The sequence below is a fragment of the Heptranchias perlo genome, chromosome 10 (assembly GCF_035084215.1).
Source record: "Heptranchias perlo isolate sHepPer1 chromosome 10, sHepPer1.hap1, whole genome shotgun sequence".
NCBI lineage: Eukaryota > Metazoa > Chordata > Chondrichthyes > Hexanchiformes > Hexanchidae > Heptranchias > Heptranchias perlo.
Genome location: NC_090334.1, coordinates 41,459,434 through 41,486,863, shown reverse-complemented (window position 1 = coordinate 41,486,863; position 27,430 = coordinate 41,459,434). Strand labels below are relative to the sequence as shown.

The 27,430-nt window shown below is 40.8% G+C and overlaps 1 protein-coding gene across 2 annotated transcripts in view; it reads left to right on the top strand.

Moving 5' to 3' along the window:
* The window catches only part of daam1a (dishevelled associated activator of morphogenesis 1a), a 178,348-nt gene that overhangs the window by 96,944 nt on the left and 53,974 nt on the right, over positions 1-27,430 (top strand). For both annotated transcript variants that reach the window (XM_067991525.1, XM_067991524.1), the window contains exon 4: positions 22,162-22,233. In XM_067991525.1, the coding sequence (XP_067847626.1) occupies positions 22,162-22,233 (72 nt within the window). The remainder of the gene's footprint in view (positions 1-22,161; positions 22,234-27,430) is intronic.

Below are 27,430 nucleotides of genomic sequence, written 5' to 3'. Positions count from 1 at the left end.
TGGACAATGGACAGGTGTGAAAGTGAGCCAGTTTTATCTTGTGAATATAGAATACACTATTGGTTGGGATTATTTTAGAGTGAATGTTGCAAAAGGTTTCACTTGACAATTTAACACACATGTATCTAGGGTTAGGTTCCAAATGTAAGGAACTGGACCCTATAAAGTTGTATTGAAGTCCATACAATTACTTTTTCATTTACAATACCTTATAACCCTTCTAGGAGAATTTATTTTTGTCTTGAAAAAGTACAATTACAGTAGGCTCCAAAATGTCAGAAAATGCACCAAATGTAAAAAAAAATTAAATTGCTGAGAAATATGCCTCTAAATCCCACTAGAAAATTAATCTCATCCTTTCAGCACTCATATCCCCTTCAGCAATTTTACTACTGTACATTAAAATCACAATTGTAAATAAATATTAAGTGATGGAATGTTGGCTATACCTACCTAAAGTTATGACAAGTGCATGTCCTACTGCACTTCCAGTCTAACTCCTCTTTGCCTGTCACAAGGCCGAAATTAATGGCTATTCTTAAGCTTTTTGGGGGCTGTCAGTTGTTTTGGCCTTTTCATAAAGTAGCAATTTTTTTTAGTTTCCCTCTCTTCATTTTGCCTAACTACCCAACTTTACACTGTCATCCTTGTTGAAAAAGTTGGTTCTATTGAGCCTGTTTGCATGTTGCAGTATTGTTCTCCTGAGAGACGTTTTTCTCTTTCCTTACCCCCTCAATAAAAGCAAGATTGGTCAGTGGGACTAAATGCAAACGTGTTTATAAGTCTGTTGACATGATGTTCATTGGGACTGAAACCTAAGGGCAATCAAACATTTCGATGAAAGCTTTCCTGCTATTAGTAAGTATTGCCTATTTGTTAACCTACAGCGAATATGTATTTTTAGTGGGATATGCTGCATTGGTAGCAGTTCCTGGGAGACTTCTCATCTTTCTGGACTGATTTTTTTTACATTTTCAGATGTGCTGTGATATGGCGGTTCAGGGGCGGGATGGTTCAGCTTTTGAAACCCAGGATTGCTTCATAGTTATCGCTTTGAACTATGAAGATATACATTAAAAATCACAATTTTAAATAAATATTAAGATTTAAATATTTCTTCTTGCCTTGTTGATGCATATTTTCCCTTTTTCTTCGTAGGACTAATTGGATAGCTCTTTCAAAGAGCCTGAACAGGCAGGATGGTCTGAATGGCCTCCATCTATGCTCTATGATTCTGTGTTTCTTTCTCTCTCTCCCACATCTATTTTAACTTTAATTTTACTTTCTAATAAATTTATTCTACATTTTCTTACTTTTATTCTTTAATTGGTGTAAAGTTAAATTGTTCTCGAGTCCCTACTCCTACCAATAGCAATTTTCCACGGTATATGTCATGAAAAGTACATTGCTGTGTTCTCTATGGAGATTTTTCTTTATCGCAGCAACAAATTTACAAAGCTATTAAAATGCAAGACAATATTGTTTCACTTCTAAATATACTTTTGATTATACCACCTTTAGTTGATATGTTATAATTTAACATTGATTTGGGTATTTCAAAATTATAATCGGAATGGAACTGTTCAGGTTTTCAGAACATTTTTGGCATATGTGAAAAGTCAAATTGAACAATGGAAAGCTGGAGTTATGTCATGTGTGGTGATTTAAATGAAAATGCTTTCTGGATTTAGTCATTTCATTCATCAAGAATGAAAGGTATTCCTTGTTTGTTACAAGCACAATGCACCCTTTCCTTCAGATAAGGGCTGTCCCCATAAAAAGCCCAAAATGGCGGCTGTCGGCAATCTGAGGAAATTTTTAAAGGTGAAATGTAGTGAAGTAATGTAGCTTTAAATTACATGTGAGCTAAATTTGGCTATCAGTCCGTTTTAGAACTCTGGAAAAGAGCACAAAAGGCTATTTTAGAGCACCGGATTTAATACTGTATGTAGAACCTTTACAACATGGTTTTCTAGACCTCATCGGCAAAGGAGGAATTTATATGAATAAGACTTTCATTTTAGGTTGATGAACTTCAGTAGCTAAAAATTCAAACTGATTTATGACAAAGCAATACAATTTTTTTTATATTAAAGAAGCCTCTGTTAACAGTAGCAATTGCCAATTCGTTACATCGATTCTGCTAATAACTCAAAATAAAACTAGGTATTAAAAAATGTTGCCTTTTTTGCCCCTTTGCTAGGTGACTAGTGTTGCTACTCATTCACTAGGGCTGCCGCATTGTAATTGAATTGAGTGTGAGGGTTATGGTTGCATTCTCCTATCCATCTCAGCCTGTCTGAATTGCTTGGTGTAGTACTATACTATATGTGATTCATGCATTATGGCATCTCACTGCACCTAATCTCAGATTGCTCTGCCAGCCATTTTGAGAGTATGCTGTCCTAAAATTAAACACCATTGGATAGTGATTATCAGGAATGCAAACATTATTTTATTTCTTCCCCTCCCTTGCTTGGGGTTGCTGAGGTCGATTCTATTACCCCTGTGACTGCATAGAATTGTTTCACCTTTTTAAACTGTTTCACAGCAGGTTTTGCACCCAACGTTTCAGGATCTATAACCTTGCAGAGCTGTGTGATTGACAACTGTCCTGTTCACAGTAAATTGTGTACTGGATTCACTGTAGCTTGTGTGCTGGAATGCCACTTAGCTCACAGATGGCAGGACATTAAACTACCACCAGCATTTATTTCAGGCTAAAATAATCGAAAATATTTCTTTACAAATTAAAAGTACATTGTAGCATAAAGGAAGTCAGTAAGTTGGTGCAATAAAACACAAAGCCCACGGAGAGGTAATTATCCTTTTCAAAGACGCCTCCTATACTTTTCTGTTTTGAACAAATTCTATAATGACCCATTGTAATTGCAGTCACCTTTTGATTCTCCAACATATTCTTCCTATTTTGAAAACTTCCCACAACTGACCAACATTTAGAAGTTGTGCACTATGTTTTGTGTCCTGTTTTAACTATGCAACCTATTTAGAGTTGAATGAGCAAATAGAACTTTGCAACATCACATCTAGAAATTCAAAGAAGAAGTAAACATAATCCAATCAGCACATTATCCAAGTTAGTCTGTAGAGCTGCAGATACCATTAATGAACAGTTATCAATCACCCAATGCAAAAAATTAACCAGTTCAGACTTCAGAACAGAATAACCTTCTTAATTTCATTATAAACTTCTAATTGAAAATGATGTGAGCAAATTTACACAATTGACACCCTTATTCATATTGAGAATCAATTGTATCTTAAGGGAGGTATTTATTTGAATTGCTGCAGAATCTTAAATAATATAAAGGAATGTCTGCATGTACACTACTCATGCAGCCTTGAAATAGACTCCTTGTGTAGAATCTCGCCTTCAGTATTATCACAAAGTCTACCTCCAGTGAATGGGTAGCGCTGCCTTTAAGATTATATCACTGTTCACAGTGTCACTGAAAACTGGATTGTGTGCTAAATGTCTGTTCCCAGGAAGCTTTGAAGAGTAAAGCACAGGAACAAAACTGTGGCACAAAAATGTTATCTCCCTTTATATGCTTTATAACATTTATGCGAGTAGTAAATTTGATTGTACTTTTGTGGATTTTTGATGCTATGATTCCATTTTTCTTTGGTAGTTTTATTCAGCATTCCACACCCAGCTGCCAGTGGCTGAGCTCAGTATGATCTCAAAAGAGTTTTATTAAAGTCATCAATTAAGCTTCACTTTCCTCAATTAAAGTGGTTATAGCCTTCAGATATCAATATTCGGTTGGGGGGGGGGTAATTGTACTTTTGAAAAATACCATTACACAGCTGTGAAACTGACTTTCCTGTTGAAACTGATTTTCATTTAAAAATATGCTTGGTTTAAGTGCAATTATTGTTTGCAAAGCAATTGCACGTGCCTCAGCCAAAAACTCATTCTTATTATTAATTTATAAAATATTTCCTTGGCATTGATAAATTTTCTGCTCAGTTTTTGCTTGTAACCTTGTAATTCCCCAGTGCATTGGAATATGTTTCATGCAACAATACCCAAGGAGTAACTTCAATAAGTTACAAAGCAAGAAAACAGTAAAGAAATCATATTTTTTCTTTGATGGATCCTTTCTAAAGTGGGCAGTACTTTGCAAATGCATGAAGCTGAGATAACTACACAACCATGAGCAGCTAGTGGATAGAGCGAGCTATTTTTGGTGACTAAAACAATCCTTGACGAATATTTTGTTTTGTCCACAAGACTAAAATTCCTTGTGAAGGCTATAAGTAAAATAACACAAAAATTGAAGAGGTGAAACTATATAAAATTATTTCTAGGATTACAATACTGGTCAGTAGTTCACAGCTTTTGGAAGAGGTGCTGGAAATTGAAATTCAAATTGACATTCAAGCACCAGTTTGTTGTTTTCAATATTCTTTATGGCCTTGAGTTGTATGAGAAGCTTGACTAAAACTGAAATATAGAAAGTGAAAGCTGAATTGTTGATAGAAATATCCAACATTAAAAGTAACATTTTGGAACAGAATACTAGACTAAATTTAGCTGGGACTAAATTCCTTGTGAAGCCTATAATTCTGGAACTCAAGATAGAAACAGAGAAACCAGATGAAAATTATTTCTAGGACTAAAGCACTGAACACAACAGTCAGCCAGATTTTTCTGGTCATTAGTTAGACTTGGTGAATGCTTAGGTTTTAAAAATTTTTTGCCCACAAAGTTGCTGGATATGCGAGCTGATAACAGCGCATTGAGGGCAATGGGGCATCTGGGACCTTGGTGAACAACGGAACAAACAGTGTATCTTCTTAATCAATGAGATTAAAGCATTGAGAAATAAACAGGAAGAACTGAGAAGGAGGGTGAATTAGAGTGGGTGAATTCAATGTCAAATCAGGTGCAGAAAGAGAAATAAAGACAGGGAAAGAAAGATTGGATTAAGAGAGAGAGAGAGAGAGAGAGAAAGAGAGAGAGGAAAAGTAAGAAAAAAAAATAATATTTTTAAATTTGAAATTTTTAATATCTCCTAAAACAATTCACAACCTGAAGGAATGAGACTCCACACTTATAGTTCACTTTCTGGGCAAGAGATTGATTGGCAGTCATTAACAATTATCATGTTATGTTAATTACTAGACTTAACTTTCTGTGGCAAGTTTAATGGGCAATTAATGTGCAAATGCAGCAATTTCATGAAATTCACGGAGAGATTAAGCTTGAGATGCATTTTTCGTGAAGCTAACGGCGGAGTAGCTCAAATTTGTCAGCAACTTGTGATTCGCAATTCACGGGGTATCTCTTCCTTGCTACAAGTTACTGGCTGATTAATAACTGTGTGTTGTTCAGACGTTATTTTTTCAGCAAAATCTGGCCCATCATCAGTAGGGCACCCTAGCCATAAGTAGATGGGGGAGGGTGTTCATGGGACCATTCCTTCTATAAGTGGTTAGAGACAAAATGGTATTCTACTCTAAGATGAAGAAAGATTTCTGTAGTTCCATGAAATACATAAAATAAACCCCAAAACTAATCATGGAGGGCTGTGTTGTTTTCATTAACAACGATAATGCTGTATCCATCTTGTTGGGCATGTTACTAATTGTCTGTAAATGCAGATACTTCTACATTAATGAAGGCCCTACATCCAGTTGGATCAGAATGACATTCCATAGAAAAACTAGGGCTCTGTGGATGTGCAGTTTTTTGTGAAAACTGCCAATTGCACCAAACCAAACTATTGGTTCTTCAAACTGTCGATGCTCAGTTTGTGAACAAAGCCAAATCTCAATTTGGCAGCTTCAAGAATAGTGTAGTGTGCATTTTACAAAATACTCTTTTTAAAGAAAAGAAGGACAAGGGCAGCAGGCACATGGAACAACACCACCTGCATGTTCCACTCCAAGTCACACACCATCCCGACTTGGAAATATATCGCCGATCCTTCATCGTCGCTGGGTCAAAATCCTGGAACTCCCTTCCTAACAGCACTGTGGGAGAACCTTCACCACACTGACTGCAGCGATTCAAGAAGGCGGCTCACCACCACCTTCTCAAGGGCAATTAGGGATGGGCAATAAATGCTGGCCTTGCCAGTGACGCCCACATCCCGTGAACGAATTTAAAAAAAAACCAATGTTTTATTTAAACTATCCTTAATGAAATTGAAGGCTTTTTTTTAGCTTAGACAACATTGGTTAGAAGTGTCTTATATTTGAACATAAAACTAATGAAAAATGTAGAAATGAGTGACAGATTGTTTAACAAAGATATGATTAACCTCGCATCTTACACAAGCGGCGTTCACAACACAGTAATATTAATATGAAAGCTAAAGAGTTGTATTGAATTCATACTGGAATAGACCTGCTACAAACTTCCATCCCTGGCCACTGATTCCATTCCCCTCTCAAGCCATTGTCCCAGGCTGAACCAGGTTGTTTGCAACCGCTGTGCCCTGTTTAATTTTGAGCTGAGTTTCTGACTCCATATCCTCTCCATCCCAAAGAGCACCTACTTCCATTTTTCTAACATTGCCTGTCTCTGCCCTTACTTCAACCCACCCACTGCTCAAACCCTCATGTTTGCCTTTGCCACTTTCAGACTCAATTACTCTAATGCTCCCTTAAACGGTCTCCCATGCTCCATCCTCTATGAACCCCAGTTCATCCAAAACTCTGCTACTTGTATCCTATTTAGCAAATCCCGCTTACCCATCACGCCGTCCTCGCCGACCGACATTGGCTCCTGGTTCCCCGAAACCTCAAATCTGAAATTGATGTCCTTGGTTTTAAATTCCTCCGAGGCCTCCCGGCTCCCCCCATAATTTCCATAACTTCCCCCTTAATCTCTCCACCTACCGTTTTTCTTTTAAGACCTTCCTTAAAAACAACCTCTTTGAAGCTTTTGGTCACCTCTCCTCTCCTAATCACCTTTGGTTCAGCGACTGTTTTCCTCACACCTCTGAAATGCCATGGCACATTTTTCCATATTAAAAATTGCTGTATAAATGCAAGTTCTTATACAATCTATCTCTATCCCTTGGGCTTTGTAAAGTTGGGCACCCATGGCATACAGCAAATCACGGGGTTTGATGTAAGCTGGATCTGTTGTGTTTTCTTTTGCCCAAATGTACAAATGATAACCTGTTGATTTAAAAACTACCACCTAATTGGGAATATGATGTCATGGTGATAAGAGACCTGGCTCAAAAAAAGTGCAGGATTGGGTACTAAATATTCTTGGATACAAAGTGTTCAGGAAAGATAAGGAAGGAAAGAAAGTCGTGGGGGGTGGATGGCAGTATTGGTTAAGGAGAATATTGCAGTGCTGGAGAGAGAGGATGTCCTAGAGGGGTTGAGGACAGAATCTATTTGGTTAGAGTTAAGAAACAATAGAGATGCCATTACACTACTGGGTGTATTCTATAGGCTACCAACTAGTGGGAAGGATATAGAGGAGCAAATTTGCAGGGAAATTAGAGGTGCAAGAGCCATAGAGTAGTGATAATGGGGCACGTCATTTATCCTAATATAGTCTGGGATAGTAATAGTGTTAAGGGCAGAGAGGGGGAAGAATTTCTGAGGTGTGTGTTCAGGAGAACTTTCTTGATCAGCACGTTTCCGGCCCAATATGGAAGGAGGCATTGCTGGATCTGGTTCTGGGGAATGAGGTGGGTCAAATGGAGGACGTGTCGGTAGGGGAACATTTAGGAAACAGTGATCATAGTATCATAACGTGTAGATTAGCTAAAGAAAAGGACAAGGAGCAATCTAGGGTAGAAATACTTAATTGGAGGAGGGTCAATTTCAGTGGGTTGAGAATGGATCTGGTCCGAGTAAATTAGAATCAAAGATTGGCAGGCAAAACTGTAATCAAACAATGGGCAGCCTTTTAAGAGGAGATGGTTCGGATACAGTCTAGGTACATTCCCACAAGAGGGAAAGGTAGGCAACCAAAGCCAGAGCTCCCTGGATGATAGAGAGAGAGTAAGATGAAGCAGAAAAAGGGGCGTATGACAGATGTCAGGTTGATAATACAAGTGAGAACCAGGCTGAATATAGAAAGTTCAGAGGAGAAGTGAAAAAGGAAATGAGGGGCAAAGAGAGATTATGAGAATAGTTTGACAATTAACATAAAAGGGAATCCAATCTTCTATAGGCATATAAATAGTAAACGGGTAGTAAGAGGAAGGGTGGGGCCGAATAGGGACCAGAAAGACCTACGGATGGAGGCAGAGGGCATGGTTGAGATACTAAATGAGTACTTTACTTTGCATCTGTCTTTACAAAGGACGATGATGCTGTCAAAGTTACAGTAAAAGAGGAAGTAGTTGAAATACTGGCTGTACTTAAAGTAGATAAGTCACCAGGTCCGGATGGGATTCATCCTAGATTGCCGAGGGAAGTATAGGTGGAAATTGCGGAGGGACTGGCCATAATCTTCTAACCATCCTTAGATACAGGGGTGTTGCCAGAGGACTGGAGAATTGCAAAATGTTAAACCCTTGTTCAAAAAAGAGTGTAAGGATAAACCCAGCAACTACAGGCCGGTCAGTTTAACCTCGGTGGTGGGGAAATTTTTAGAAACGATAATGCGGGACAAAATTAAGAATCATTTGGACAAGTGTGGATTAATTAAGGCAAATCGTGTTTAACTAACCTGATTGAGTTTTCTGATGAGGTAACAGAGAGGGATGATGTGGGCAATGCGGTTGATAAAGTGCCACAAAGTATGCTTGTCAGCAAAGTTGCAGCCCATGGAATAAAAGGGGCAGTGGCAGCATGGATACAAAATTGGTTAAGTGATAGGAAACAGAGAGCAGTGGTGAACGGTTGTTTTCTGGCCTGGATGAAGGTATATGATGGTGTTCCCCAGGGGTCGGTACTGGGACCACTGCTTTTTTTTGATATATATTAATGACTTGGACTTGGGTGTACAGAGCACAATTTCAAAAGTTGCAGGTAATACAACACTTGGAAGTGTAGTGAACAGTGAGGAGGATAATAATAGACTGCAAGAGGACATAGACAGGCTGGTGGAATGGGCGGGTACGTGGCAGATGAAATTTAACGCAGAGAAATGCGAAATGATACATTTTGGTATCGCTGAAGGTGGCAGTTCAGGTTGAGAACACGGTTAGAAAAGGATTGGAAATCCTGGGCTTTATAAATAGAGGCACAGAGTACAAAAGCAAGGAAGTTATGATGAACCTTCTGGTTTGGCCACAACTGGAGTATTATCCAATTCTGGGCACCACACTTTAGGAAGGATGTGAAGACCTTAGAGAGGTGCAGAAGAGATTTACTGGAATGATTCCAGGAATGAGGGACTTCAGTTACATGGATAGACTGGAGAAGCTGGGGTTGTTCTCTTTAGAGCAGAGAAGGTTGAGAGGAGATTTGATAGAGGTGTTCAAAATCATGAGGGATCTAGACAGAGTAGATAGAGAGAAGCTGTTCCCATTGGCAGAAGGGTCACGAACCAGAGGACACAAATTTAAGGTAATTGGCAAAAGAAGCAAAGGCGACATGAGGAAAAACTTTATTACACAGCGAGTGGTTAGGATCTGGAATGCATTGCCTGAAAGGGTGGTGGAGACGGGTTCAGTCGTGGCTTTCAAAATTGGATAAGTACTTGAAGGGAAAAAATTTGCAGGGCTATGGGGGAAGGCTGGGTGAATGGGACTAGCTGGATTGCTCTTGCAGAGGACTAGCACGTGCTTGACAGGCCAAATGGCCTCCTTCTGTGCCGTAACCATTCTGTGATTCGAATTCATCATTGCATTTGTTGGGGGACACCATCATTGCTCTTGTGCTTGAATTCTTATTTATTCGCACTGCCAGAATTACAGGTCATTAGAGCCTGTATGTGAACAATGCACTGGTTTTACACTGATAAATTGGACTAGGTATAATGGCTAGTTGGAGTCCTGAGATGTCGAATCCACTTAAATAGGGTATAAATGAGATTATTGGTATTGGAAGAAGTAGAGGCAGAAGTCACCAAGGAGACCTCCTCCAATTTGATTTCAAATGTGCAAAGAAGTCATTAAAATAGTGTGCTATTGAAAACCAAGGCAGTACTACAAGAGAGAGCACAGCATTGCAACTTGTGTTGGATCTGAGCACTACATTAGTGACTTAGAGTTGAATGGTTTCATGTAAAATACAAGAGACTATCGCTGTTTACAATTTTGATACTGATAGAGTGCTTTTGTAGCTGATTTTTTTGTAAATTAGAGTTTGATTTGCAAATGAGGAACCCCTGACATGGACCTATAAGTTAAAATTACAGGTTTGAAATGTGTATATATAACGTTGACATTTTCTTTCTTTTATGCATTTTTATTGGACGCTGGGTCAGTACGAATAGACGTTAATATAACTCTCTATCAGTTCCTAACTATAGCACTCAACCTGTGATAAAGGTACTGATTTTCTTACAAATGCTTGAAGTAAAATCATATTTTATTGCCAAGCCATCTTGTATTTTGCCTTTCTAACAATTAATGCGCATCTATTTGCAGTGCAGGTGTTTCATGTTTGAGACCAAAAAAACAGTAGCAAATAAGTCAAGAACGTTGAACATTCATGAGTAATATTCATTGTAATCCCGCAAACATCTAGTGGTCGGTCAATAAACTGCTTGGATTGTTGCCATTCTAATGGAAGCTCCCTTGAGAGGCCACATGCTAGTTGATGTTCATTTAAACATTACAAGCTTCAGTTGCAGTTAGTGTTGGCAAGATGTAACGATTAGCCAAAGAAATAAAAGTTGGTGTTTTCAAGGGAGTAGGATGTAAACCATTATTTGTTACATAGGACAAATTTTTACCAAACAATATATTAATTTCCATGACCATTGTCGTGTTCACAGCAGCTACCCTGTTTAAAAACAAACTTAGTATTTAAAATATTTATATTTTACATCTTTGTTACAATTGGGTTGTCTTCACACTTCTTTCCCCAGTACATGTGTGTATGTGAGAGTGAAATATATATTAGCTGAGCTCCTGTGGAATTGCACACATTTAAGTTGGGGAATATGGTCACTTTCTTACCTGTCACTGGTGTCTTTGTGTTGCTATTTCTCTCCATCTCTCACCTCGACTTCTGTATCTCATGGTAGATTCTGAGAGGCTGTTTCCCCTGGCTGGAGAGTCTAGAACTAAGGGGCATAGTCTCAGGATAAGGGGTTGGCCATTTAAGACTCAGATGAGGAGGAATTTCTTCACTCAAAGGGTTGTGAATCTTTGGAATTCTCTACCCCAGAGGGCTGTGGATGCTGAGTCATTGAGTATATTAAAGAGTGAGATCGATAGATGTTTAGACTCTAGGGTGAATCAAGGGATATGGGGATAGGGCAGGAAAGTGGAGTTGAGGTCGAAGATCAGCCATGACGGAGCAGGCTCAAGGGGCCGCACGGCCTACTCCTGCTCCTACTTATGTTCTTTCTCTTCTCTGCTGCTTTTTTATTTCCTTTTGGGTGGGAGGTGGTGGGTGGTATATGTGGTGTGGAAGGGAAACAAGTCACCAGTGGTCACCAATTTGGACAAGGGATTACAGCGGCCCCTTCCCATCTCATCACTCCCACTGCATCATTACCCCTTTGTTTTCCTACCAACCATTTCCCTCATTACTTCTACCTCTTCCCCATTGATCTACCCACTCAACCCCTATAATCTCCTCTCTCCCCTTGCTCTGCTGTCATTCACCTCAGCCTTAACCCTCCTTCCTTTTCCCCCAATTTGCACCTCTAAAAGATGGGTGATGAGAGGCCAGAGGCCCCCTCACCCTCAACCAGTTTTCTTCCTACAGTCCTTTATTATCTCTCTCCCTCAATGACCTTGTTTGCTTTCAAAATCCAACTTTCTAATTTTTAAAAAAGAATGAGGAAAGAAACTGTCTAAAAAGAAAAAAGACTTGTATTTATATAGTGCCTTTCACCTCAGGATGCCCCAAAGCGCTTTACAGCCAATGAAGTAGTTTTGAAGTGTAGTCACGGTTATAAGGTAGGAAATGCAGCAGACAAGTTGCACAGAGTAAGGTCTCGTAAACAGTAATGTGATAATGACCAGATCATCTGGTTGAGGGTAAAGGGCCCCCTGGTCTTTCACCACCCACCTTTTCAGAGGTGCGAGTTTTAGTGATGTTGGTTGAGGGATAAATATTGGCCAGGACACTGGTGAGAATGCCCCTGTACTTTTATATTTGTCTTTCTTCCTCTGTCTCATGGGTATTCAAAATTAGAACCTTTATCTCTGATGTACACGATTAGCATTGACATTTTCTGTCATCAAAACACGGGTAGAGATAATTACTTGGCTTCAAAATTTCAACTTTTATTTGTAAATTGAAGTGACATTAAATGATGAAGGCATACACTCGCTGATTCTGTTTAATCTATTTTTAGAGCACAAACCAAAAGCTACAGTGGGTGTGTCATCAAAACACTAATTTTTTCACACTCGCACGCAAAGCCCCTCTTTTTAAAAAGAACACTGAATATAAATTTTACTCCATTGAAGCTTTTGAAATTTGTCGTCTTGTTTTTCCACATTTTTGAAGAAAAGCGACTCAGCAGAAAGTGTTAGAGCCAAGAAAAATATCCCATTAGTCTAGTTGACTGATACTGATGCATCCTGGGAAATCAGGTACACCACACATACACAGACTGCTGATTCCAAATTCAGCTGGTTTACAGCTCTGGGCAAAAATATCAAGGCTTTTTTGTTTGGGAGAGGCTAAGTCTTCAACTAACAATTTTAATTAAGACACATAATACAGTTCAGTGGGTAAATTTAATTTGTGTGTGTGTGTGTGTGAGAGTGAGATATACTGTTGTATTTGTTATAGGGCTGCCCCAAAGTACATCCATTCAGATTGAAAGTGGTGAAATTTCTCGATTTGCTACTTTGCTTATCCTCTACACTGTATGTGTTTTTGGTGTTATTACTGAGATTTAAGTTCTGGCCAGTTCCTTGAACTGTCAACTTGTAGTTCTTTATACTGCCAGCAGACCTACTTTTTTGTGGGCCTTGCAAATTCTGTTAAAACAGCATTCTCCAATGGCTTATTAAATATGTCTCAGTACATCAGCATGCTTGATTCATGATGCAGATAAGCTGACAATTGAGACTGCCTCAGTGACAAAACTGGTATGTATTGATTGGAATTTTCTCTTTTTAAATAAAAGATGAAGAAATGACTTGGTACAGTTGGGAAATAAAACTTCAGTGCTGAATGTAATTATTTTTATCATAACCTATGACCCAATAGGGTTGTGCATCTATATGTGAGGCCCTCTGTGTGCATAAGGATGTCAGAACATTCTGTGCCAGCATAGGACAACTGGTCTCCATGTACCTAATCGTTGTCCAATGCACCTACAGGAAACTAACAGCAGATTTAAATATTAAAGATATGAATGCGGTTTGAGGCGGTCACTTTGGCTTCGCACTCCCAGGATCTAGACTGCACCAAGCTGTAATGTAAAAGGCCCTTAAAAGGAAGTCAATCGTGTTCGATCTGTTGTTTTGTAACTTGATTTAAATCATCTTACAAGGTTTAGTTTCCACTAACAAGTTTTCCAGATAGTTAAATAACATGTTTGAAATTAGTTCTTTGGAATAACTTGTTCTCAGAATTAGAACCATGAAATATAAAAAATTGAAATCTTCCATGTAGCTTAGGCAAGCAGACAGAATAACTAACTTCCTATCCAGGAGGTGATGTGTCAGTGGACAGTGAGAAGCAGGGGTTGGGTTGTTCTCTAGGAATGAGCTTTTCCTGATTTTTACATAGCACTATTAATAAAAGATGGTGATTTTTCAAGTTTGCCATTATCAGAAATGGCATTAAGATTGTTTTAAACATACAAGGCGAGTTTTTTTTATTAATCTTTGATGAAATTTATGTACATGGTCTCTGCCATGTAAAATAAATTAAAACTAATAGCAATTGCATTTGAAAACTGCCAGGCAGCTATTGTACATTACTAATTTATTGGGAAATGGAAGCTGTGCTTTTATTTTCAAAACTTGCATTACCCTTGCAGATATTAAATATTTTAAAAGAAATTCTTGCAAAGTGACAGAAAACTTCAACATCCAAGTTTGAAGAATTAAGTTTGAAATACAGTATCGCATCAGTACTTCAATCAGCTCCAGAAACTGCTGGTGCTTTGAATTATAATTTTAATTAGGGATGGCCTAATCTCTTGCCTCCACTCTTCACAAAATGGGCTCTGGCCACTAAAGTGGATGGTTCACCATTCCATTTTCCACTCCCTCAATCTCTCCAAACTTAAAGGATATTATTCCTTCTCCCTTCCCTTCAGTTCCAATATGCGTTTTCAAACTTTTCCTTGTGGGAGATCCCCTGCGAATACCCGGAAACAAAAAAGGGGGCTATTGTTTCAGAAAAAGGTTTTTTTTGTTAGTAGAAATAATGTTCAGCAAGTCAACTAATATGGATAAATAAAGAAATATAATGACAGATGGGCAGAAATCTGATGACCTCGTGGACTCTCCAGGGCTCCCAGTTGGGAATCATATAAGCTATGGTGAGGATTTTGTTTTGCTTTGGTGCCATTCATCACAATGCTACCACAGTCAAGGGACTTGGTGATAATTATCGAGATGATTTACGTAACTCCATTTGGAGTTTTTAAACAAACTGTTTGCAAACCTTTGTCACGAAGACCGTTCACCTTTTATAGTTTTGCACTATCAGAGTGCTTCACCAAAATTTCCCGAAGTCTTGTTTTGGGGGTTTCCACTTAAAATAAACTTTCACTCCTTTATCAGCACAGGAAGTGGTATGTTGTACTGTAGCGAGGGAAATTCCTTTTAGCATCTAACGAGATGAAGGCTGACATGCCTTCTGTTACTTTCTGAAAATTTCTCTATATTTTGCACATTAACATTGCAGCATTGATTACTTTTGATACTGAGTAGCATTTTGTTTAATTTGTTGATTTATGTATCTAAGTTCAGTCTTCTGTCAATAAATATTTGCTGTTGCCTCTTCATAATGGCAGTATTTCTAAGTACAAGTAAGTACCTTCAACTCTGTTGAATTTGAAAATGATAACTAAATTAGGGCTGTTATGTAGAAGAAAGCCTTGATAATTGTTCACTTGGCATTTTGTCACTGTACAATGTCTAGCTTGGCCTTTTTATGCTGCTTTGGCAACTTTTGTGTACTAGAAGATCTAATAATGCCCTAACCTCTGGAGTATTGTGTTTTATCTAATTAATAAAAGTAGTGGTATGGCTTAACCAGTAAAGTTTAGTTCCTGTATGCCACAAATTTGATATCACTTTTTAACATGGCTGTCTTTTTTTGTAAATTGAGCAGAATTTTTTCTCTTTGATTTAAACTTGTATATCCTTTGCCATTCTCCTTTCCTGAGGGCCTGCTTAAAGACTTCTTTGCTAGTCACCAGGCAATGCAAGTGATAGTCATTTGCAAGAAAATGTTTTGTTTTCCTCCTTTTCCTCAATGAGGGAATGCCTTACCTCAGCTCGAGTTCTGTTTTTTGAACATCGTTAATGCTGAGATTGCATAAAATTGTATGCTTATGTATATTTCCTCATTTAGCCATAATTTTTTGTCCATAGAGTAAATAACTGCAGGCTTATTTGGTTGAATCTTTATTTTTATATCTATAATTTTGATAGGGGCCCATCATTACTATAAATTAATGCCACATGTTTATACTGGTACTTCTGTTAGTTTCGCTATACATATTGCATTTATTTTTTTCAAGTGAACATCCGTTCCTGTGGATTTCCCCTTCTGACATTTGTCAAAGTGTAGAATGTCTTAAAACATTGCCTGCCTGCATCCATAGCTCTTCCCTTCTATTGCTGAAATCTTAAGTCATTGCCTTTACCACCTGGAAGCTTGATTTCTCCACTTCTACCCTACTCAAACTGCAGCATATGCAGAAATCTCCAACCCACTTCCTCACCTGCACCCACATTAGCCCAGTTGTTACCAAGCTCCAATGGCTCCCACTTCCTTAGCAAATTGAACCTAAGATCCTCGTCCTCGCCTTCAAGTCTCTCTATGCGCATGCCGCACCCTACCTCGTTGATCTCCACCAGCTGTGTATCTCTGCGTACCCTTCACTTTTGTGATGCTGTCTTACTCCTTGTTTTCCTCGCCACCATCAGTGATGGCTCCTTCAGCCTCTGTGGTCATAGCTTCTGGAACTCACTCAACAACTTTGCCCAGCTTCTCTCTCGCTCTTGACTTCCTTCTGCTCAATGTTGACTTTTTACCCACTGCCTTGTAAGGCTGTACAATATTTCTCGGAATGTGAAGTGCAACTTTCCTGTCGTTTTTCCCCCACTATGGTTCTAATCAATTTGTTTTTGGCTACAACTCATTTCTATGTTTGTTGTTCTATCAGCTCCGCTTTTGAAGACAATAGAACTGCTTTTAGGCTGAGAACATAGTGTACTGTTTTTGAAACTGCTGCATGTTCACATTAACCTTCATTATGCATCAATATTACCATAGTTTTTTATATATAAAAACCCAACTGCTTCATTGATATCTTTTAGGGAAGAGAATGTGCTACCCATTCCAGGTCTGGCCTCAATGTGACTCCAGTCCCAAACTATATGGTTGACTCTTAATGTTCTCTCAAGTCGACTAACAAGCCACCCTGTTGTAAAAGCAAGTGTTTTTACAAGAAAAAAGGCTCACAGTCACCTCTAGGCAGTTAGGGATGGACATTAAATGTGGCTTTATTTAATGAGGATGCCCAAATGAATAAAAAGTTTAAGTAGCACAAAGTGATGTACAAAGTGGTGTGTAGAAATGCACTGTACTTAAGGTTTATCCCTATAATATTTATAGAATCATAGAATCATAGAAGTTTACAACATGGAAACAGGCCCTTCGGCCCAACATGTCCATGTCGCCCAGTTTATACCACTAAGCTAGTCCCAATTGCCTGCACTTGGCCCATATCCCTCTATACCCATCTTACCCATGTAACTGTCCAAATGCTTTTTAAAAGACAAAATTGTACCTGCCTCTACTACTGCCTCTGGCAGCTCGTTCCAGACACTCACCACCCTTTGAGTGAAAAAATTGCCCCTCTGGACCCTTTTGTATCTCTCCCCTCTCACCTTAAATCTGTGCCCCCTCGTTACAGACTCCCCTACCTTTGGGAAAAGATTTTGACTATCTACCTTATCTATGCCCCTCATTATTTTATAGACTTCTATAAGATCACCCCTTAACCTCCTACTCTCCAGGGAAAAAAGTCCCAGTCTGTCTAACCTCTCCCTGTAAGTCAAACCATCAAGTCCCGGTAGCATCCTAGTAAATCTTTTCTGCACTCTTTCTAGTTTAATAATATCCTTTCTATAATAGGGTGACCAGAACTGTACACAGTACTCCAAGTGTGGCCTAACTAATGTCTTGTACAACTTCAACAAGACATCCCAACTCCTGTATTCAGTGTTCTGACCAATGAAACCAAGTAAGCTGAATGCCTTCTTCACAACCCTATCCACCTGTGACTCCACTTTCAAGGAGCTATGAACCTGTACTCCTAGATCTCTTTGTTCTATAACTCTCCCCAACGCCCTACCATTAATGGAGTAGGTCCTGGCCCGATTCGATCTCCCAAAATGCATCACCTCACATTTATCTAAATTAAACTCCATCTGCCATTCATCGGCCCACTGGCTCAATTTATCAAGATCCCGTTGCAATCCTAGATAACCTTCTTCACTGTCCACGATGCCACCAATCTTGGTGTCATCTGCAAACTTACTAACCATGTCTCCTAAATTCTCATCCAAATCATTAATATAAATAACAAATAACAGAGGACCCAGCACCGATCCCTGAGGCACACCACTGGTCACAGGCCTCCAATTTGAAAAACAACCCTCTACACCCACCCTCTGTCTTCTGTCGTCAAGCCAATGTTGTATCCAATTGGCTACCTCACCTTGGATCCCGTGAGATTTAACCTTATGTAACAACCTACCATGTGGTACCTTGTCAAAGGCTTTGCTAAAGTCCATGTAGACCACGTCTACTGCACAGCCCTCATCTATCTTCTTGGTTACCCCTTCAAAAAACTCAATCAAATTCGAGAGACATGATTTTCCTCTCACAAAACCATGCTGACTGTTCCTAATCAGTCCCTGCCTCTCCAAATGCCCATAGATCCTGTCTCTCAGAATACCCTCTAACAACTTACCCACTACAGATGTCAGGCTCACTGGTCTGTAGTTCCCAGGCTTTTCCCTGCCGCCCTTCTTAAACAAAGGCACAACATTTGCTACCCTCCAATCTTCAGGCACCTCACCTGTAGCTGTCGATGATTCAAATATCTCTGCTAGGGGACCCGCAATTTCCTCCCATAACGTCCTGGGATACATTTCATCAGGTCCAGGAGATTTATCTACCTTGATGCGCGTTAAGACTTCCAGCACCTCCCTCTCTGTAATATGTACACTCCTCAAGACATCACTATTTATTTCCCCAAGTTCCCTAACATCCATGCCTTTCTCAACCGTAAATACCGATGCGAAATATTCATTTAGGATCTCACCCATCTCTTGTGGTTCCGCACATAGATGACCTTGTTGATCCTTCAGAGGCCCTACTTTCTCCCTAGTTACTCTTTTGCCCTTTATGTATTTGTAGAAGCTCTTTGGATTCACCTTTGCCTTATCTGCCAAAGCAATCTCATGTCCCCTTTTTGCCCTCCTGATTTCTCTCTTAACTCTACTCTGGCAATCTCTATACTCTTCAAGGGATCCACTTGATCCCAGCTGCCTATGCATGTCATATGCCTCCTTCTTCTTTCTGACTAGGGCCTCAATCTCCCGAGTCATCCAAGGTTCCCTACTTCTACCAGCCTTGCCCTTCACTTTATAAGGAATGTGCTTACCCTGAACCCTGGTTAACACACTTTTGAAAGCCTCCCACTTACCAGACGTCCCTTTGCCTGCCAACAGACTCTCCCAATCAACTTCTGAAAGTTCATGTCTAATACCATCAAAATTGGCCTTTCCCCAATTTAGAATTTTAACTTTTGGGCCAGACCTATCCTTCTCCATAGCTATCTTAAAACTAATGGAATTATGATCACTGGTCTCAAAGTGATCCCTCACTAACACTTCTGTCACCTGCCCTTCCTTATTTCCCAAGAGGAGGTCAAGTTTTGCCCCCTCTCTAGTCGGGCCATCCACATACTGAATGAGAAATTCCTCCTGAATACACAACAAATTTCTCTCCATCCAAGCCCCTAATGCTATGGCTGTCCCAGTCAATGTTGGGAAAGTTAAAGTCCCCTACTATTACCACCCTATTTTTCTTGCAGCTGTCTGTAATCTCCTTACATATTTGCTCCTCAATTTCCCGTTGACTCTTTGGGGGTCTGTAGTACAATCCTATCAAAGTGATCTCTCCCTTCTTATTTTTCAGTTCTACCCATATCGACTCCGTGGGCGAACCCTCGGATATATCCTCTCTCACTACTGCCGTGATGTTCTCCCTAATCAAGAACGCAATTCCCCCTCCTCTCTTACCTCCTGCTCTATCTTCCCTATAGCATCTGTACCCTGGAATATTTAGCTGCCAGTCCTGCCCCTCCCTTAGCCATGTTTCAGTAATAGCTATAACATCCCAGTCCCATGTACCCATCCATGCCCTGAGTTCATCTGCCTTGCCCATCAGACTTCTTGCATTGAAATAAATGCAGTTTAATCTAGACTTCCCTTGGTCTTTGCCGTGCTTTCTCAGACCATTTGTCCGGTCATGTTTTGTACACTCTCCCCTACTGCCTTTTGTTTCTGTCACCACTTTACTTCCCACTGACTTCCTGCATCGATTCCCATCCCCCTGCCACTTTAGTTTAAACCCTCCCCAACAGCACTAGCGAACACTCCCCCTAGGACATTGGTTCCAGTCCTGCCCAGATGCAGACCGTCCAATTTGTACTGGTCCCACCTCCCCCAGAACCGGTTCCAATGTCCCAGGAATTTGAATCCTTCCCTCTTGCACCATCTCTCAAGCCACGTATTCATCCTAGCTATCCTGTCATTCCTACTCTGACTAGCCCGTGGCACTGGTAGCAATCCTGAGATTACTACCTTTGAGGTCCTACTTTTTAGTTTAACTCCTAACTCCCTAAATTCAGCTTGTCGGACCTCATCCCGTTTTTTACCTATATCGTTGGTACCTATATGCACCACGACAACTGGCTGTTCACCCTCCCCCTCCAGAATGTTCTGCAGCCGCTCCGAGACGTCCCTGACCCTTGCACCAGGGAGGCAACATACCATCCTGGAGTCTCGGTTGCGTCCGCAGAAACGCCTGTCTATTCCCCTTACAATCGAGTCCCCTATCACTATAGCTCTGCCACTCTTTTTCCTGCCCTCCTGTGCAGCAGAGCCAGCCACGGTGCCATGAACCTGGCCGCTGCCACCTTCCCCTGGTGAGCCATCTCCCACAACAGTATCCAAAACGGTATACCTGTTTGAGAGGGGGATGGCCACAGGGGACCCCTGCACTACCTGCCTGCACCTCTTACTCTTCCTGGTGGTCACCCATTCACTTCCTGCCTGTACTGCCTTTACCTGCGGTGTGACCAACTCGCTAAACCTGCTGTCCACGAGTTTCTCTGCATCGCGGATGCTCCACAGTGAGTCCACCCGCAGCTCCAGCTCCGAGATACGATCGGTCAGTAGCTGCAGGTGGACACACTTCCTGCACACATGGTCGGCAGGGACACTGGTAGTGTCCATTACTTCCCACATCTTGCAGGAGGGGCATATCATGGGTGTGAGGTCTGCTGCCATGATTTGCCTTAGCTTAGTTACCCCTTTTAAATTACGTTGAAATTTGATAATGTTAACTATACCAGGGACCTCGGTTCACTTAAAAAAAAAACTACCTGCTATAAAAGCTGCTTAGTTTCCCAGCTCTCAGTTTAAACCAATGCCCTAATTTAGAGAAGAAAAAAAACAGTAATACTCACCAACCAATCACTTACCTGCTGTCCTGTGACGTCACTCCTTGGTTTTCTGTTGTTGTTTTTGATCCGATCAGGTCCGCCGCCGCTCTGGTCTCGGGGCCTCGGCTCTGGTCTCGGGGCCTCGGGCCTCGGCTCTGGTCTCGGGGCCTCGGGCCTCGGCTCTGGTCTCGGGGCCTCGGGCCTCGGCTCTGGTCTCGGGGCCTCGGGCCTCGGCTCTGGTCTCGGGGCCTCGGGCCTCGGCTCTGGTCTCGGGGCCTCGGGCCTCGGCTCTGGTCTCGGGGCCTCGGGCCTCGGCTCTGGTCTCGGGGCCTCGGGCCTCGGCTCTGGTCTCGGGGCCTCGGGCCTCGGCTCTGGTCTCGGGGCCTCGGGCCTCGGCTCTGGTCTCGGGGCCTCGGGCCTCGGCTCTGGTCTCGGGGCCTCGGGCCTCGGCTCTGGTCTCGGGGCCTCTGGCCTCGGCTCTGGTCTCGGGGCCTCTGGCCTCGGCTCTGGTCTCGGGGCCTCGGGCCTCGGCTCTGGTCTCGGGGCCTCGGGCCTCGGCTCTGGTCTCGGGGCCTCGGGCCTCGGCTCTGGTCTCGGGGCCTCGGGCCTCGGCTCTTTTATCCCCGTTCTCGGGGTCTCTCCTCTGCTCCCGATCAGGTCCGCCGCATAAGGTAATACCTTCATTCTGAAGGTATTACCTTATGCTGTGATACAGTTGTTAGCAGTTCTCTTGTACTTAATGGCCATTCCTCATGGCAGTCTGTATAGCGTGTTGGCTGGTTAGTCACTTGAGGGTATCACAGCTGAGCCTGATGCTGTCCTCACCATACATTCAAACACATGCTTTGCAGCAGAGGTCACTGGATAGTGCTCAGGAGCAGCAACCCTGGAAGATTTTCTTATTCTAGCCCAGGAGAGATGTGGTCCAGCTTTAACTCCCCTAGTTGAGATTGGTTAACTCAGCACAGACCAAGGATCAAACCTGGGATCTTCTGGAATATATGACTTAGTACTGCACTTGGTGGTGTGTTTACCCAATAGGCCATTGGAAAAGTTCAATCTATTCATGTTAGTCAACCTTTCTATTCCTCTCCTAAAAGATATTTGATGTGTATATGGTAGTGATTTGTGAAATCTGCCTTTTTCAGGAACAAGAAGAAAATAAAGGAGCCACAAGCTGGCCAGAGTTTTACATCGATCAGCTGAATTCTATGGCAGTTGTGAGTACTTGTTTTACCTTTTTGTCTATATTTATAAACCAATTTATTCATCGTGTAGTCATAATTCTTTCAATACTTTACAACAATCTTTAATTCAAATTCCTATAGCATTGTTGGTGAGTGTGGAATTTTGCACCTTCAGTTCTAGACTGCAGAACATAGGAAATAGGAGCAGGAATAGGCCACATGGTCCTTCGAGCCTGCTCTGGCATTCAATCAGATCATGGCTGATCTTCGACCTCAACTCCACTTTCCGGCCCAATCCCCATATCCCTTGATTTCCCTAGAGTCCATCTTGGCCTTGAATATATTCAATGACTCAGCATCCACAGCCCTCTGGGGTACAGAATTCCAAAGATTCACAACCCTCTGTGTGAAGAAGTTTCTCCTCATCTCAGTCTTGAATGGCCGCCCCCTTATCCTGCGACAAAGCCCCCTAGTTCTAGACTCTAGCCAGGGGAAACAATCTCTCAGCATCTACCCTGTCAAGCTCCCTCAGAATTTTATGTTTCAATGAGATCACCTCTCATTCTTCTAAACTTCGGAGAGTATAGGCCCATTCTACTCAACCTCTCTTAATAGGAAAACCCTCTCATTCCAGGAGTTAATCTAGTGAACCTTCATTGTACCACCTCCAAGATAAGTATATCCTTCCTTAGATAAGGAGACCAAAACTGTACGCAGTACTCCAGGTGTGGTCTCACTAAAGCCCTGTACAACTGTCGTAAGACTTCCTTACTCATGTACTCCACCCCCTTGCAATAAAGGCCAAAATGCCATTTGTTTTCCTAATTACCTGCTGTACCTGCATGATAACTTTTTGTGTTTCTTGTACGAGGACACCCAAGTCTCTCTGAACACCAACATTTAATAATTTCTCACCGTTTAAAAAATATTCTGTTTTTCTATTCTTCCTAACAAAGTAAATAACCTCACATTTCCCCACATTATACTCCAACTGCCACCTTCTTGCCCACTCACTTAATCTGTCTATATCCCTTTGCAGACTCTTGTGTCCTTCTCACTTCTTACTTTCCCACCTACCTTTGTATCGTCAGCAAACTTGGACCCATTACACCCGGCCCCTCCATCTAAGTCATTAATATAGATTGTAAATAACTGAGGCCCAAGCACCGATCCTTGCGGCACCCCACTAGTTACAGCCTGCCAACCTGAGAGTGACCTGTTTATCCCTACTCTGTTTTCTGTCCAATCCTCTATCCATGCTAATATGTTACCCCAACCCCATGAGCCCTTGCCTTGTGTAACAACCTTTTAGGTGGCACCTTATCGAATGCCTTTTTGAAAATCCCAATACATTACATCCACTGGTTCCCCTTTATCTATCCTGCTAGTTACATCCTCAAAAAGCTTTAATAAATTTGTCAAACATAATTTCTCTTTCATAAAACCACGTTGACTCTGCCTAATCATATTATGATTTTTCTAAGTGCCCTGTTACCACTTCCTTAATAATGGATTCCAGCATTTTCCCGTTGACCGATGTCAGGCTAACTAGCCTGTAGTTCCCTGTTTTCTCTCTCCCTCCCTTCTTGAACAGCGGGGTAACATTTGCTACCTTCCAGGCCACTGGGATCGTTCTGGAATCTAGAGAATTTTGGAAGATCCATAACCCATGCATCCACTATCTCTGCAGCCACCTCTTTTAAAACCTTAGGATGTAGTCCATCAGGTCCAGGGGATTTGTCTGCTTTTAGTCCCATTAGTTTGTCCAGTACTTTTTCTCTCTTGATATCAATTGCTTTAAATTCCTCACTCTCATTTACCCCTTGGATCCCCACTATTTTTGATATGCTTTTTGGATTCTACTGTGAAGACAGATACAAAATATTTGTTTAATGCATCTGCCATTTCCTAATTCCCCATTATAATTTCTCCTGGCTCGGCCTCTAAGGGACCAACGTTTACTTTTGCTACTCTCTTCCTTTTTACATATAGAAGCTCTTGCAATCCGTTTTTATATTTCTTGCTAGTTTACTTTCATATTCTATTTTCTCCCTTTCTATCAGTTTTTTGGTTATCCTTTTTTGGTTTCTAATCCCCAATCCCCAGGCTAATTACTCTTGGCAACGTTACAGACCTCTTCTTTCAATCTAATGCTCTCCTTAACTTCTTTTAGTTAGCCACGGGTGGATCACTTTTCCCGTGGAGTTTTTATTTCTCGATGCATTGTATACTTGTTGAGAATATTGAAATATTTCTTTAAATGTTTGCTGTTGCTTTTCAACTGTGGCAAACCCTTTAATTTAATTTCCCAGTCTACCTTTGACAACTTGCCTCACATCTATGTAATTGGCTTTATTTAAGTTTAAGACTCTAGTTTTTGACTTAAGTATGTCACTCTCAAACTCAATGTGAAATTCTATCATATTATGATCACTCTTCCCCAGAGGTTCTTTTACTGTGAGATTACTAATTAACCCTATCTCATTACATAATACAAGATCTAAAATAAACTGTTCCCTGGTTGGTTCCATGACTTATTGCTCGAGGAAACAGTCTTGAATACATTCCATGAACTTGTTTTCTAGACTACCTTTGCCAATTTGTCTTGCCCAGTCTATATGCAGATTGAAGTCCCCTATGATTACTGCATTTCCTTTGTTACAAGCTCCCATTATTTCATGATTAATACTCTGTCCAACGGTATTGCTATTATTAGGGGGCCTATAAACTACTCCCACCGGTGTTTTCTACTCGTTATTTCTGATTTCTACCCATATTGATTCTACTTCCTGATCTTCTGAGTGAAGATCCTTTCTCACCAATGTCCTTATGTCATCCTTTACTATTAGGGCTCCACCCCCTCCTTTTCTATTCTGCCTGTCCTTTCTAAATGTCATGTACCCTGGAATATTTAGTTCCCAACCATGGTCATTTTGCAACCATGTCTCTGTAATGGCTATTAGGACAAATCCATTTTCCTCTATTTGTGCAATTAATTAATCTATCTTGTTACGAATGCTCCATGCATTCAGATAAAGAACCTTTAATTTTGACTTTTTACCATTTTTTCCTACTTTGGTCTTACTTGTTTCATTATTATTGGTAAACCCTCTGTCCCTTCCTGCCACACTCTGCTTATCTTTGCCCAAGTTACTACAATGTTCTATTTTCTTAACTTTTCTCATTAGATCTAGTTGCTCATTTCACATGTGGTTCTGAACCAATAATATCTTCCCAAGAGAATCCATATCTTACTTGAAATTCCTGTGGAAAACCGCCTGAGGAAGGGGAAAGCCCCCGAAAGCTTGTGGGATTAAAAATAAAATCGTTGGACTATAACTTGGTGTTGTAAAATTGTTTACAATTGTTAACCCCAGTCCATCACCGGCATCTCCACATCATGAAATTCCTAGCTATTGTTCTTAAATGCGTTCCCTTAATGCCAGAAGGCATGGGTGCAGAAGTTTCTGAAACATCATTTGGTTAACGCTGTCCTTGCTCATAGGTTGTATATTTTTCACACTTGGCAATGTGAAATGTAGGCCTTTCTCATCAATGTTCAGATGCGCTGTTCTGAATTTGCTTTTACTTAATTTTTTCCTTTCTAATCAATTTTTTCCTCTCCTGAGGTGTTGAGGGTGAAGTTCCATGGAGACAGATATTGCTCTGATACCTCGCCCAAGTGGTTATTCTCAATGTATGAGCCTTGCCCATTAATGCCAATGGGCTATTCAATCACAGTGGAGTATTGCAATCAAATATGTCTGTACATGCACTTCCAGGCGGGGTCATTGGATATCGAGCAAGGTGGGAACTTGGCCGTGTCCTCCCAGCCCAGGAGTGCCGAAGCCAATTATAGTATTCCTAATGCCACACCAGCTGAAATCAGATGAAGGATCAAGATCAAGGATTGAACCTAGGACCTCCTTGATCCAGCTCCTCTGTGGATAACCTCATTGAGCCATTGTAGGATCCCAGTAGGATGCTTTTTATTATGGATTTCAGCTTGGGTTGTAACAGAGCGGCTGCTGTTTGTTCTGTATCAGAATAACAAGTACACTGAAATAGAAATGGTGAGATTTGCATTGGAAATGTTCATCCTGATAGGATTACATTTGACTTCACTTGGTACAACTTTAACATCCTTTCTACGTGCTTTAGGTTTGCTTCCATTCTGCAGAACTGCAATGACAGCTGTCTGGTTTCATTGCCAACTGCTGAACTTGAATTTGATATTAGGTTTAAGAGGGTGAAGGGAGGGGCAAACTTGTAAGGGATGAGAAATGAATCGAACACAGTAAACTTCACTGGGAACTACTCAAAGTATTTGGTGCATAACCAAAACAGTACTTGTCTCCAAAAAGCTATGTCTCTACTTGTGTAGTTAAGCAACAATAGTCAACAGTTGAGGTAAGAGACCGTATCAAGCTAAAAGAAAATGTTTACACAAATGCAAGGAAAAGTGGAAATCCAGTGGACTGGGAGAGCTATAAAAAACAACAAAGGGATACAAAAAAGTAATGTGGTGCAAAATGGGAACATGAAGAAAAAAACTTGCAAGGGATATCAAAGCTAACAGCAGTTTTTATAAATATATTGAGTGAGTGGTAAACTGGAACATAGGCCCATTAAAGACAGATGCAGGTGAGACTATAATAGACAATAAGGAAATGACATACATGTTAAATGAGTACTTTGTATCTGTTTCACAGTGGAGAAAGATGACAAAATACCAGTGGTACAAGAGAACCTAAAAATAAGTCATGGGGAGGAACTTAGTAGAATTATATAAGTTAAGAAAATGGTAATGGAGAAAATAATGAGACTTAAGATAGACAAATCTCCAGGACCTGATGGTTTTCACTCCAGAGTATTAATATAAATAGGCGAGGCAATTCTACATGAGGTAGTCATAATTTTTCAAAGCTCTCTGAATTTAGGAATTGCGCCTTTTGGATCGGAAAATTGCAAATTACCACTATTTAAGAAGGATCGGAGGGAGAAACCTGACCTGTCAGTTTAACATTAGTTGTGGGGAAGTTACTGGAATCTATCATCAGGGACAGAATGACTGAGGACTTGGATGCGTATGAGCTGATCAAAGAGAGTCGGCATGGATTTGTGATGGGTAGGTTATATCTGACTAACCTAGTTGAATTTTTGGAGGAGGTCACTAGCATGGTAGACAGGGGAGTGCTTATGGATGTTGTCTATATTTTGATAAGGTTCT